Raw genomic sequence first — 14,329 nt, 5'->3', positions numbered from 1 at the left:
CGGTTCCGATAAAACCACATCCGTTACATCCCTGATTTGAAGGGTCCATTTTTCGGTTTTTCGCTTATAATATCTTAGAAACTATGCGTCGTTGTGACATGATCATTATACAAAATGAAAGCTGATTAAATTTGCTACAAGTTTTATACAGACGAGTTTTTCGATAGGTATCTCGTTTAGTTTTTGAGATAGCCGCTCTTGAATGTCTATAATTTTGCATTAAATTTCCATCAATAATATTCACGGTGCTCACGAGGAAAGGAACCCGAAAGATTTTAACAGTGTATTTTAACAGAGTCCACCGCTTACACTCGCGTTCGGCTTGTCATTCGGTTATAAACCTTATGCCGTGCCGTTAGTGTTTAAATTATATTAGCTCGACGAGCTTACGAGCCACGAGACGAGCCGCGAGCCCACCGCTTACACTCGCGTCTCGTGGCGCGGCTCGCGGCTCGTCTCGTGGCTCGCGCGAGAGTCTAAACCGCTTTCTAGAATTGTATCAAATTTTGTTTTTTTAATGCCCCGGATGCCAGCCCTTTAAAAACCATCATCACAGGCCTTTGCGTGTATTGCAGACGATTTATGCATTGCTGTTTAGACAAAGGGTTTGGTAACTGTCGAAGCCAATGCGGTAGCGGCACGACCTCCCACATTTTTGGCCACTTTAAGCCATATCTCATAGAAAAAGGGGCAAGCTGTCGTCACGGCCGTCACGGCACAGCGCCATCTATGCAAACCTTTGACAGTTGCCAACCCCATTCCAAAAATCTATCGAGAAAATCGAAGTTCGCTTTCCGTATTTCTACCGTTCAAGTACTTATAGGTATATGTATACAGAGGTACGTTTGTTTCCTTGTTTGCCACCATTGCATGCATTGTGGTTTGAACAGTAGGTACTTACATACTTATTTTCTTTGATATATTAATTAATTTAAGATATTAAGTAATAATCATAGTTATTGATATAGATAATGCTTGCATTATCTGGGATAATTAATTATTTATCGATGATTAATATCATACATTCGAGACTTAGGTATATTATTTTGATTCAAGGTGAATTATGTTACCAAACTTATAAAAAATAGGTACAGTCAAGTGTAAAAATATGGATGCACTCATGCTCAAAAATATGTCCCATAGCTCTTAAGAACTATGGGGCATATTTTGAGTTGCAGTCACAAGGCTTAAATAGTAAAATCAAATGCAAAATTAGACATTTGGAAAATATAATCACTCCTCATAAATCTCATAATAGTTAACTTGAAACAGAATTATTTACATTTCAAGTAATTTGTCATAGAAAACAATAATCTCTCATTTAGGTGCGGTTATAAAAAAATAAACTGGAAAACTCCCTTATAAGCCTAGTCATTTTTGAAAGGTACAGTCGCCTTCAAATATATCGGAGCTGCCAAGGTGTTCGCAATATCTGAACACGCACTCTAACGCCTTGACAATAGTGGCGTGTTCAGTTCAGATATTTGTGAGCACCTTGGCCGCTCCGATATATCTGATGGCGATTGTACCAAAGTTTTTAGCAGAACTTGCAAGCGCAACGAGTTCTTCAATATTTAAATGATAACATAATTTCTTCTTCTATCTTAAAAAAAAAAACAAAACTCTAAACTCTTCAACTAAAAAAGTCACTGAAATTCTGATGCACATCCAGGCGTCCAGGCAAAACATATTTGCCAATATGACAGTCAAAAAAGTGTCTGAGGAAACGAATAAAATAACACATGATTTAAACTAAGCATAGTCTTCATCAGCACTGTCATCAGGCTCCGAATAATCTTCATCTATCTCAATCTTCCTTCTCTTCGTTTCCTGTACATTTTCCTTATCCGCTATCTCATTCTGCGCTTCAGTCTTAGCTGAGCGGTGATGGAAAACGAAGGAAATACACTTTGCAAGATCCCAGCATTGCTTGAGGACGAGATCTGCTAAGTTCTTCTTGTCGGCGCAGTGATACCAGTTGGATAAGTCTGATGTACAATCAGAATTCTCCGGAGGTAACGTAACTTGTATGTTATTTACACATCTTCGGCATTTAAACTTGCTGTGCGTGTCAGACAAAGTATTCTCTTCCAGTCTAAACAGGTCTTTCAAGTCTTCTGAAGTGAAATGCCTTAGAGATTCCTCATTTTGATCTACAACCGTGTCGCTTAAGGCTTTTTTGTGGGCTTGACGTTGGAATATCTTCTCTTCTATTGTCCCTGTGGCTAGGAGTCGGTAGATGTAGCAAGGTTTCTTCTGTCCGTCGCGCCACACCCGAGCCATGGCTTGGTCGTCGTTTGCCGGGTTCCAATCAGGATCGAACATGATCAAACGGTTTGCTCCGATGAGATTCAATCCGCATCCTCCCGCTTTCGAACTTAACATGAAGATCCATTCCTTAGATTCCTTATTGTTGAAGCTCTCTACAACTTTAGCTCGTTTTTTGATCGTCATAGAGCCATCTAGTCTTACGTATTGGTAGCATCGTTTACGGCAAAGCTTTTCAAACAGATCTAAAGTTTGTGTGTAGTTTGAAACAAGGACTATCTTGTCATCTGTATTTGTTTTCAGATTAGCTAGGATGCAATCAAGAATCATGAGTTTTCCTGAGTATTCGGGCTTCACATCTTTACTGTCATAGTTGCTTGGCAGTAAGTCTTTCGCCTTTTCAAAGCCTTCTGATCTTTCTAGGATCTTGTCATGAATTAGATCAGGATGATTGCAGAGCTTTTTCAGCGAGGTGATGCTCGATAAGGCACTAAGAGTATTCTTATCTCCGTTGCCGGAGAATTTATTCCGAATTGCGTCAGAATTGATGAAGTTCTTGTAGATTTGAGTCTGAAGTGGCGTCATTTTCACGCAAATGACCTGTTCAAACTTGACCGGCAAGTATTTTGTGAGCAGGCTGCTTGTTCTTCGGATCATACATTTGTTGACTATTCCAGTTAGAGTAGCAAGGCATTCCTGCGCCTTTTCTCTCTCTAGCTCTGTTGCTAACGCATCCTGGCCTCTTAAAATTGCGTTTTCGTATTTCTTCTTAAACTCCTGTGCTGTTCCAAGAATCCCTTCATTGACAAAGTGTACTAAACTGAAGTATTCGGTCAAGTCGTTTTGGATAGGTGTGCCTGAGATCAAAATTCTTCTCTTAGCTTTTAAACCCATCAATGCTTGGTATGTCTGATTCTCACTGTTCTTTAATCTATGGCCTTCGTCACAGAGAACCAAGCCGACCTCGGATGAGTGCAGTATATTTGAGTATATCCTGAATGTCTCATAGGAGATTATCAACACTGGCGTAGCGACCCTAGTAGCAGAGTATGTGTTCATAAATTGCTGTAACTTCAATGTTATGTCTGCTTTAGAACCTCCGTCCATAGCTAAAGCATTAATCCTTGACGCAAGCCATTTCTGTATCTCATTGTACCAGTTCTTCACCAAACTACTCGGGCACACGATGATTGCCTTACAAATGGTTGGTTTACAATCCGGGCCCTGTCTTAATAATGTCCATAGTAAAGTTATGCACTGCAGAGTCTTCCCGAGACCCATTTCGTCAGCCATAATACAGCCAAAGGCGTCTTCTATCTGCTCACCAGTCACGCAGTCATACATGAATTTAACTCCTTCTCTCTGATGCGGTCTTAGTATATTTCCTAGCACGGGATCGACCACAACAGCAACTCTAATGTCTTTCGGGTTCATTTTCATCTTTTCATGTTCAGGTATATGTGGTGGGCGATACAGGACCAAGGCATTCGGCTCATCAGGGTCGTGTAAAGCTCGTCTGACTTGTGTCCGTTTTAACCCCAAACTTTTGCTGCAATACGACGAAACGTAGTTCGGAATGGGCACTTTGAACGGCTTGCTCAATATCTCCTTGATTAAGTTCTCGTGGTCCGATGTAGACATGGATTGAGTGAGGGTTCGAGGTGCGACCTTCTTTGTGCATTCTCGCTTCTTGCGTGTGGACGAATTTAGTAGAGGGCTTTTGAAAACACTGTCCCCGGAGCCGAGTTGGCTCGGCGCCAGACTGCGCCGCATTTTGGAACACTTTTTTCAGTTCACCATAGCGTAATAAAAGGTAAAATCTTGAAAACAAACTATTTTTGAGGGAAACAAATCAAGATCAAGACTTGTTTGACATTTAACTGACAGTGTTGCTGTAGTCTTTCAAAGTAATGTCATAACTGTCACTATCAGTGTGAAAAAATGTTTCAGAAGGCCTACCGCGAACCACGTTCGACGTGTTGCCTCCCTGTCACACTTACATACGAAATTACAAGTGCGAGATGCAACACGTCGTACGTGATTCGCGGTAGCCCCTCAGCTCAAACAGTCGCGAAGAATCAGAGTTTTATAGCCATAACACACTACCGTACCGCGACCTTGGTGCGCCGCGTTTATAAGTGGGAGCAAGAAACGAATATCTCTTTCTCGCTCTCACTTATGAGTCAGGCGCACCAAGGTCGTGGTGCGGTAGTGTGTTACGGCATTTAAGCAAGGCAGTGGGGGGCAATCTTGGAGGATACAACTAAACGGAGTAGCCATTAACAGGCTTTCCCCTCTGTCGAAAATAGGCGGCCAACGGTCATACACAATGTATGGACTGACGTTTATCTGACATGGCTATTTTTACGTTACGTATACATTTGACTTTCCCCTCCCCCGCAAAAATCGGCAGACTGTTTTGTACAGAAAATTACAGACATGGCGTCTCCGTTTGATTATATCCTCTAAGGGGGCAATGGTCGCCAAGCTCGGATTTTGAACCCAATGAACCTATGAAACTGGCAAATTTGTGCCAATTTGTTTGGCCAGACCGCCATGAAATAAAAGTAGAAGAACCTATGAAAATTTTTTCGCATGAGTTATAATTAGATTAGGGATGATTAGGGTTCCAAGAATGAATGAATGAATCAAAACGTAGATACAATGAAAAAATATTTATTAGAAAAACAAGCGTTGACACTTTTTCATAACATTAGGTAGGTACCTATTTGATGTTTCACATCGACAAATTGGTGGTTTAATCACAGTGAATTTTAAGAAACAACCTTAAAGCTAACACACTTGTTAATTTCAATTGATAACAGTAATATGTCTGGTATAATTTAGCGTAGGTTTTATCAAAAATTACTGGGAAGATTCAGGAGTAACAATCTATCTGTACACTATGATCATGACATTTTATCAGTTGTTTCACCTATACTTGGTCAACCAGATCTTGACAGTAGAAAAAGGCGGCAAATTTGAAAAATGTAGGCGCGAAGGGATATCGTCCCATAGAAAATATGAATTTCGCGCCTTTTTTTACTGACAAGATTTGGTTGACCAGCATTATATTGGACATGGATAAATACCAAACACAAGTTTGTTGAGGACAATCAAAAACAAAATAAGTAAATAACTTAAAAAACAAATGAAAAAATAAAAAATGTAACATAAATCACCATCTGTGGTGAAATGAAAAATAAGAAAAAAAAAAATTGGGCACACTAAACTCTGCAATTTGCTACTATAGTAGGTCAAGCCATTTCCGTTAGTAGAAAAGAGCGGTAAATTAAAAAAAAATTGACGGGAATCGTCACATAGAAAATTTTAATTTCGCGCCATTTGCTACTGACAAACTTGTTAAACCGACTATATAAAAAACTAAAGACAAAATACTGTGTGGAATGGAATCATTTACCATTCATAAAAGGACTCACTCATCCGCTTTTTAAATCAGAATTAGAAAATTAGATGTAATCATTTTACAACAAAATCCTGTCAAAATTTAGTCAAGATACAAACAAGTTAATTTCTTATCATACTGTAACCGATTTTGTTGTACAGTCGCCATCAAATATATCGGAGCAGCCGCGGTGCTCAAAAATATCAGAACACGCACTCTAACGCCTTGAAAATAGAGGCGTGTTCAGATATTTGTGAACGCCTTGGCCGCTCCGATATATCTGACGGCGACTGTACAATATTCTGATAATGAAAACCCTACCAGAGCTTCGATTACGAAAGAAGATTTGTAAGCGACATTCAGACCCCCATTTAATAAAAACACAAATCACTTTTTTTTAAACTTTCAATTAAAAAAAATAAGAACAAAGCAATCTATGGTGTTGCCACAGCTTATTTCTTCGGCAGCCGGAACACTTTGACGTTAGCCGCGTCCTCGTAAACGCAGTCCGTTCGCGACGGGTACACGCTCTTCAGGTTGCCTTCTGTGTCCACTATCTTCACCTGGAAATTATTTTTCTTAATTATTTCGTTTGTATTTTATAAGAAGCTGGCAAACTGTTAGGTTAAAGAGCCACGGCAAAAGAACAGTAATAATCACCAGCAAATATGGAATTACTTAAAATTAGATGATAAAAATGCAAATGCCTACCAAAAACCGGCCAAGTGCGAGTCGGACTCGCGTTTCAAGGGTTCCGTACATTAAGGCCGACTCACGCTTGACTGCACATTTCTAGAGTTAGACCAAGAAAAGTCTGCAGCGATTTTGATAGCCCACGCAGTGCAAGTGTTATTTTACGTCATACAATTTCATAGAAGTTTGACGTTTAAAATAACACTTGCACTGCGTAGGCTATTAAAATCGCTGCAGACTTTTCGTGGTCTAACTCTAATAGGTTTTCCTGTCATCTATAGGTCTATTTTGTGTATTTTTTTTTCAAAATGTTAGACCCAGTAGTTTCTGAGATAAAGTGGGGGGATAAGGCACGTTGAGCGAGTATTACCCCTGAACAGCTGCATCCAGCAGCTCTCCAGGTGTTCCAGGTCTTGCAGTACTTGACTACTGTACCTGCTGCACGTTCAACGTGTGGTAGCCCTGGTCCTGACCACCCTGCCCCAGCAGGAACTTATCGCGGACAGTCTTGTAGGCGCCGAAGGACGCAAGGTCACCTCCACGAACATGCAAGTAGTACTCCAGATGTTCCAGGTGTTGCAGAACTCAACCTACCTACAGCATACTATAACACCAGCTTCACATTTAGCGAGTTTACCCCTCATTCGAGGAACCCAGCAGCCCTCCAGGTATTGCAGAACTCAGTCTGCCTATAGCATACTCTACCAGCTGCACCATAAGCGAGTGGTACCCCTGAACCGCTGTATCCGGCAGCCATCCAGGTCTTGCAGAACTTGACTACTGTACCTGCTGCACGTTCAACGCGTGGTAGCCCTGGTCCTGACCACCCCGCCCCAACAGCTCTCCAGGTGTTCCAGGTCTTGCAGAACTTGACTACTGTACCTGCTGCACGTTCAACGCGTGGTAGCCCTGGTCCTGACCACCCCGCCCCAGCAGCAGCGTCTCCAGCAGCCCTCCAGGTGTTCCAGGTCTTGACTACTGTACCTGCTGCACGTTCAACGCGTGGTAGCCCTGGTCCTGACCACCCCGCCCCAGCAGCAGCGTCTCCAGCAGCCCTCCAGGTGTTCCAGTTATTGCAGGACTTGACTACTGTACCTGCTGCACGTTCAACGCGTGGTAGCCCTGGTCCTGACCAGCCTGCCCCAGCAGCCCTCTAGGTGTTCCAGGTCTTGCAGGACTTGACTACTGTACCTGCTGCACGTTCAACGCGTGGTAGCCCTGGTCCTGACCACCCCGCCCCAGCAGCCCTCCAGGTGTTCCAGGTCTTGACTACTGTACCTGCTGCACGTTCAACGCGTGGTAGCCCTGGTCCTGACCACCCCGCCCCAGCAGCAGCGTCTCCAGCAGCCCTCCAGGTGTTCCAGTTATTGCAGGACTTGACTACTGTACCTGCTGCACGTTCAACGCGTGGTAGCCCTGGTCCTGACCAGCCTGCCCCAGCAGCCCTCTAGGTGTTCCAGGTCTTGCAGGACTTGACTACTGTACCTGCTGCACGTTCAACGCGTGGTAGCCCTGGTCCTGACCACCCCGCCCCAGCAGCCCTCCAGGTGTTCCAGGTCTTGACTACTGTACCTGCTGCACGTTCAACGCGTGGTAGCCCTGGTCCTGACCACCCCGCCCCAGCAGCAGCGTCTCCAGCAGCCCTCCAGGTGTTCCAGTTATTGCAGGACTTGACTACTGTACCTGCTGCACGTTCAACGCGTGGTAGCCCTGGTCCTGACCAGCCTGCCCCAGCAGCCCTCTAGGTGTTCCAGGTCTTGCAGGACTTGACTACTGTACCTGCTGCACGTTCAACGCGTGGTAGCCCTGGTCCTGACCACCCCGCCCCAGCAGCCCTCCAGGTGTTCCAGGTCTTGACTACTGTACCTGCTGCACGTTCAACGCGTGGTAGCCCTGGTCCTGACCACCCCGCCCCAGCAGCAGCGTCTCCAGCAGCCCTCCAGGTGTTCCAGTTATTGCAGGACTTGACTACTGTACCTGCTGCACGTTCAACGCGTGGTAGCCCTGGTCCTGACCAGCCTGCCCCAGCAGCCCTCTAGGTGTTCCAGGTCTTGCAGGACTTGACTACTGTACCTGCTGCACGTTCAACGCGTGGTAGCCCTGGTCCTGACCAGCCTGCCCCAGCAGCAGCGTTTCCAGCAGGAACTTGTCGAGGACAGTCTTGCAGGCGCCGAGGGACGCGTGGGAAGTCACCTCTACGAACATGCTTGTGCTCTCGTGAGACATCTGGGGGAGTAAGTTTACTATAGTTAGTGGGAGGGGCTCTATTCTTTCCCAAAAAGTTTTAAGTCATAATGTATTGTTTGACCGCATTTTCTTTAGTCATTATTTATTTGGTTCAAAAACTCGTCATTATTCAGGATTGCGAACCTCCTTACGAAAATCCTGAAGTTAAAGGTTTCAGTTTTAGGACTAATGATAATATGACAAACATTATGACTTAAAAATGAGATTATGACTTAAAACTTTATGGGAAACAAAGGGACCCCTAGTGGGGGTAATCATAGAACAAAAATATAGAAGCCCCTTATACAGTTTCTTAGTTTTTGACATAATTACATATCCATACTAATATTATAAATGCGAAAGGGTGTCTGTCTGTCTGTTACCTCTTCTGCTTAAGCCGCTGAACCTAGTCCTAGGGTATAAGTTTGTATGGGGAATCGTTAAAAAGCAGATTGTGTAAAAATAAGCTACTCAAATTAGTAACTCCACGCAGACGAAGTCGCGGGCAAAAGCTAGTTTTTTTATAATACGAAATTAAAAATATCCAATACCGGAATTTCTAACTCAATTTCGTACTACTATATACTGGGCAATTTTGTTTTAATTATTATCTTGCCATAATCTCATACACGAGTTAGTCTAGCCTTCCGAGGCCCAGGCATACAAATCAAAATACTAAAATTTGCCACTGAAATTTGAACCCAAAACTAAACGAAATAAAGCAAAAGCAACTCTATTCCAATTGAATATGATTTCAATTTCACCGAACTCAATAGGTACTATAGGTTAGGACCTTGGGGTTTAGGAGGCTAGGTCAGACTGAACAACTTTACTTTGCGGACATTTGTGACGTTATCTATGAAAAGGGACCTTATTGTCGATGGCGCTTACGCCATTATTAACGATGCTCCGATATAAATACAATGCCGCGCGACGCTGTGCGGCGTAAGCGCCATAGACAATAATGTCCCTTTTCATAGATAATGCCCCATTTAGAGTGCATTTGACTTGGCCATATTGTTACCTTGGTGACCTCCGAGTTGGTGATGGGCGGGAAGCTGATGACCTGCCCCTTGGAGTCCTGCAGGCACGGGTACTTCGGCTTGCCTTCCAGTAGGTATAAATACCTTGAATAGAAAGTAAACTTCTTTAGTAAATTTGTTCCTGAGTCTTGGGTGTTTTCTATGTAATTATGTACCTATTTGTATCACTACATAGTATAAAACGAAAGTCGCTTCCCTGTCCGTCTGTCTGTTTATCGTTGTCTGAGTACCCACAACACAAGCCTTCTTGAGCTTACTGTGGGACTAAGTCAATCTGTGTAAAAATGTCCTATAATATTTATTTTAAATAATAATAAATAAATAAATATTAGAGGACATTTTACACAAATTGACTAAGCCCCACGGTAAGCTCTAGGCTTGTGTTGTGGGTACTTAGACAACGATATATATAATATACAAATACTTAAATACATAGAAAACAACCATGACTCAGGAACAAATATCTGTGCTCATCGCACAAATAAATGCCCTTACTGGGATTCGAACCCAGGACCGCGGCTTCACAGGCAGGGTCACTACCCACTAGGTCAGACCGGTTTTATTTATGTATTTATTTATATTAGTTTTTTTGGCAAATTTCAACCCCTAGGAGTTGGCTTCAGAAGCTGATCATTGTAGCTAAACTTCCTTACTTATGTATCCCGGAGTAAACATTTCTTTTCTTCTCCTTCCTGAGAGCGTCGGCCTCCGCCACAAGCTGCTGGAACAACTGGTCACCGGTGAAAGGCTTGGAGCGTCCGAGCGGCACCAGCTTCAGGACGTTCGGGGGCTTCGCTGTGTAGGTTAGGTTTCCTGTGAGGAATAATTAGGTGTGTAAATTACTAATATGACAATTTGATTGGAGTGGGTGGCAGATTTTTGAAGTGAAAACTTCTTTAGCGGCGCTGTGCACTTTTTGAGGTGGAGAAAAAATGTTAAAGAGATCCCGTCCGTCCGTCTTACGGTCACGTGACCTGGTCGAAAAACTGTTACTTCAATGTCATTGAGTTTTTCTTTATTGACTTTATTGATTTAAATGCCATCTAGTGAGTTTCGCTCTAACTCGAGTACTAACAGTGATGTGGTTAGGGGTTTCAAGTAATGCGACGAAATAACGCTAGAAGGCGTTAACCTCAATTATACATAGTGCTGCAGACATTTTGCAATAGTGATTGAGTTTTCACTTCTGCCGGCACTCCCTGAGTGCAACCCGTTGTTTTTTATTTTAAATAGTGTATTTTGTTCACAACTTCTCATTCTAGACTCTTACCATATTCTCTAGTAAGTCAAAATACAGGAAAGAACCAGTTTTGTAACCAAATGTTATTTCAAAACAAACCTGTCAAAAGAAGATATCTTAAAGCAGCATATTTGGGGAATCTCGGAAACGGTTCTAACAATTTTGATGAAATTTGCTGTATGGGGGTTATTGGGGGCGAAAAATCGATCCAGATAGTCTTATTCCTGGGAAAACGCGCATTTTTGAGTTTCTATTATATGTTATCCGAGCAAAGCTGGTCTCCCAGATATTCTTCAACAAAGCGAAATTAAGTTCATGAAAACTATAATTTATACATTTATTTGTAAACTAACTCACCTGGTGCAATTTTCTTCAAGTCATGTGTGGCTATAGTAGCAACGTTCCTCTTCTCGCACACCGTGTCGTGTAGTTTCGTCTGCATCTGAATGAACTTCTTAAAAGACGCCTCGGTAAAGTTCAAATCATTAACAATACAACACACTATGAACGGACGGACAGCGCTAACTTGAGACTCTATGATTTCTACGTTAGGGATATTATCTTCGACATATAGAATCTTCATTGAATGACATAGATCACAGACAGCTTCTTCGATAGGTGTGTCTTCTTGTTTTTTGGGGGCCTTTTTCCCTTTTCCTTTTGCCTGCGCTTGAGAATCGCTCCTCGGGCAGTGTTCCCTGACGTAGTCTAGGACTTGCTTGGTGCGGCACTGGTCGACTAGTTTCATGAGACGCTTGTCAGCGAGCTTGTTGCCTTTGAGGTTTAGTTCTGGAAAATATGATGCAATTTTAGTAAATAAAAATAATATATTTTTTGGAAGACTGAAAGCAGCATATTTACATATGTTAAGCCCCCTCCAGACTATGTGTGATTCGCGCTCAAATGTGGAGGGGGCTAAAGGTAGAGTACCACAACTAGTGTATGAAAAATTTCATGTCTCTTAAGATACTAAGTCAGCAGTATATTTAGCATGACATTAAATCTAATGTTGTGCAATATTTATGTAATTTACTACTACAATTTCACAATGTTGCAGTTTTTTGAAATTTTTGCATCCTGATCAGACCTTAAGTCATTGACGTATACATCTAAGGACGAGCTAATGGGGCACTAAAAATGGTACTAGTTCAGCGGTGCTACTCACAAATTCCAGCCAATCGTGCAGTCTAACACCACTAGTTGCGACCAATAGCGCGCGTAATGCGAACTCGTCAACCAATCGGGCGCGTGATGCGAACTCATCAACCAATCGGGTTGTAGCGATTTCACACCGCTGTACTGGCCCACGTCATGCCTCATTATTATTGCCCGTAAAGCCAGTCCCTAGATATATATGTCAATGCCTTAAGTTATAAATAAATATGTTTACCTTTTAGTTTTTGTAGACTGGCAAGTTCCCCCGGTACAGCTTTGATTTTATTATCACCCATATCATAGTTCTTCAGCGATGGCAAACTTTGAGGTAAATAGCTTGGAATTGCCTCAATAGCGTTGCCATTGAGCTTGAGATCCGTTAAATGTGGCAAATGAGCTCCTTCCAGGTCTATAAACTCGGTTAATTTGTTATTAGACACGTCAACTATAATTAAGTTGGGAAAATCGACGAATTTCGGCATAGCTTCGATTTGGTTCGAACTGAAATTGATGCTTGTCAATTCTTTCATCTTATTCAGACTGTCTGGGATACTTTTAATCTCGTTTCTGGACAAATCGAGCACCTTTAACTTCGGCAGAGAGGTTATATTTTCGTTAAAGTCTTGCAGTTTATTTCCGAATAATAACAGCGATTGTAGGTTCACTAACCTATTTATATCATCGGGAATAATTGTGAGGCTCGTATCACTAATATTTAGCAGGTTTAAATTGGTTAATTGGAACAAATTGTTGTCTAAACCTTCCTCGGATATTCGTTTTGATATTGACGCGCCAGACAGCTTGATTTCATGTCTGTTTTCATTTTTTACAGTTGTTACCTCTGGCCAAACTCCCATTTTGTATATTGATCGCTAAAGAAGATGTTTTTTAGAAATTTTATATGAAATTTTGATTTAAACACACCACGTCTTTCTTGTTAACAAACTGAAAATGACATGAAAAGACTGTGAAGATGACAAATGAGAAGTAGTGTTGCTACACTTGAAAATAGTTCCATTCACTGAATATACGGTTGGCGGATGGTTGGCGGCGGCGGCAATGTAGCCTGGCAAACCAATTTGTCAGTAGAAAAAGGCGCGAAATTTAAATTTTTTATGGAAGTTGACAATTATTTGCTGTCGACTTGCTATGGACGCTAATGGGACACTAAAACGCTTTTAGAATGGGATTGAAGTGGGATTGACAATCTTATTGAGGAGGCACACTGAAAGGTTAGGACAGGTGTCGCCACTGCTCCCGGCTTTGTTTTGGGTTGGACTGTAGCAAAGGGGGGGCTGGGACTTAGATTTTTTTTTGACAAAGTGGTGTCATTATGACACTATTTTTAAATGATTGTAATGTGTATATCACGTCAAAATAAGCATCTTTTATTGGAAAAACTTTTCTCTAAAATAAAAAATGGCTGAGTTAGACGCCTCCAAAGATTGATATTTTTAAAGGGAGCTGGGACTTAAAAAATTTTCATTGAGAGTGGTGTCATTATGACATATATTTTAAATGATTTTAATGTATAGAACACATCGAAATAAGCAACTTTTACTTGGAAAACTTTTTACTAAAACTGAAAATGGCGGAGATAGAGCTTAAGGCAGGCCAGGCTTTTAAGGCAGGTCGGAGTAGGTACGACGACGAGCGAAGCGAGGAGGAGTGTTAGGTAGAACTGCGACCATACAGCGCGCGAGCCGAGCGAGCGAAGCGAGCGTGCCGCGGCAGCGGCCGGCGAAGCGCCAGAACCGACGTTTTTATAATAATACAATTTTACAAGTCCCAGCTCCCTTTAAAAACATCAATCTTTGGTCGCGTCTAACTCGGCCATTTTTTATTTTAGAGAAAAGTTTTTCCAATAAAAGATGCTTATTTTGACGTGATCTACACATTACAATCATTTAAAAATAGTGTCATAATGATACCACTTTGTCAAAAAAAATTCTAAGTCCCAGCCCCCCCTTTCGTACAGTCTGACCATGACTGTACGGGAACTGCAAACCGAGCTTTGAAGGAGAAATGCTACAGTTGGTGGAAAAAAGGCTGATTTGATACAAACATAATCACTTAATATATTTGAGGTTATCTTGTGTATTTTACCGTTTATTCAAATTTTCGAAGGCTCACGTGCAGTTTTTCCTTTTATATTACAAGTGTTCGATCGAAAAAAAAGCTTTAGTGTATACCTGGATGTACAAGAAGGCGTTTCATATACACCCGCCCTACGACACATCAGATAGGTACACAACAAGGTACACAAAGTCGTGATGCGTATGGAGTACATACAGCATG

The 14,329-nt window shown here is 42.0% G+C and overlaps 2 protein-coding genes across 2 annotated transcripts; both read right to left on the bottom strand.

Annotated features, from left to right (window-relative positions):
* Window positions 1–1,712: 1,712 nt before the first annotated feature.
* On the bottom strand, window positions 1,713–4,124 carry LOC134657218 (DNA repair and recombination protein RAD54-like). Its single transcript, XM_063512783.1, has one exon. It carries the CDS (start codon window positions 4,039–4,041, stop codon window positions 1,753–1,755), a length of 2,289 nt encoding a protein of 762 aa, XP_063368853.1. The 5' UTR covers window positions 4,042–4,124; the 3' UTR covers window positions 1,713–1,752.
* A 1,987-nt stretch (window positions 4,125–6,111) lies between these two features.
* On the bottom strand, window positions 6,112–12,960 carry LOC134657229 (leucine-rich repeat-containing protein 47-like). The gene is made up of 6 exons (XM_063512799.1): window positions 12,267–12,960; window positions 11,234–11,665; window positions 10,290–10,449; window positions 9,618–9,720; window positions 8,441–8,593; window positions 6,112–6,237 (listed from the first exon to the last, which is right to left on the bottom strand). Exons 1-6 carry the CDS (start codon window positions 12,886–12,888, stop codon window positions 6,127–6,129), a joined length of 1,581 nt encoding a protein of 526 aa, XP_063368869.1. The 5' UTR covers window positions 12,889–12,960; the 3' UTR covers window positions 6,112–6,126.
* Between the last annotated feature and the right edge of the window lie 1,369 nt (window positions 12,961–14,329).

The sequence above is a fragment of the Cydia amplana genome, chromosome 19 (assembly GCF_948474715.1).
Source record: "Cydia amplana chromosome 19, ilCydAmpl1.1, whole genome shotgun sequence".
In the NCBI taxonomy this organism is placed as follows: domain Eukaryota; kingdom Metazoa; phylum Arthropoda; class Insecta; order Lepidoptera; family Tortricidae; genus Cydia; species Cydia amplana.
The sequence above is the reverse complement of the archived record's forward strand: the minus strand, read 5'-3'. Positions and strand labels throughout refer to the sequence as shown.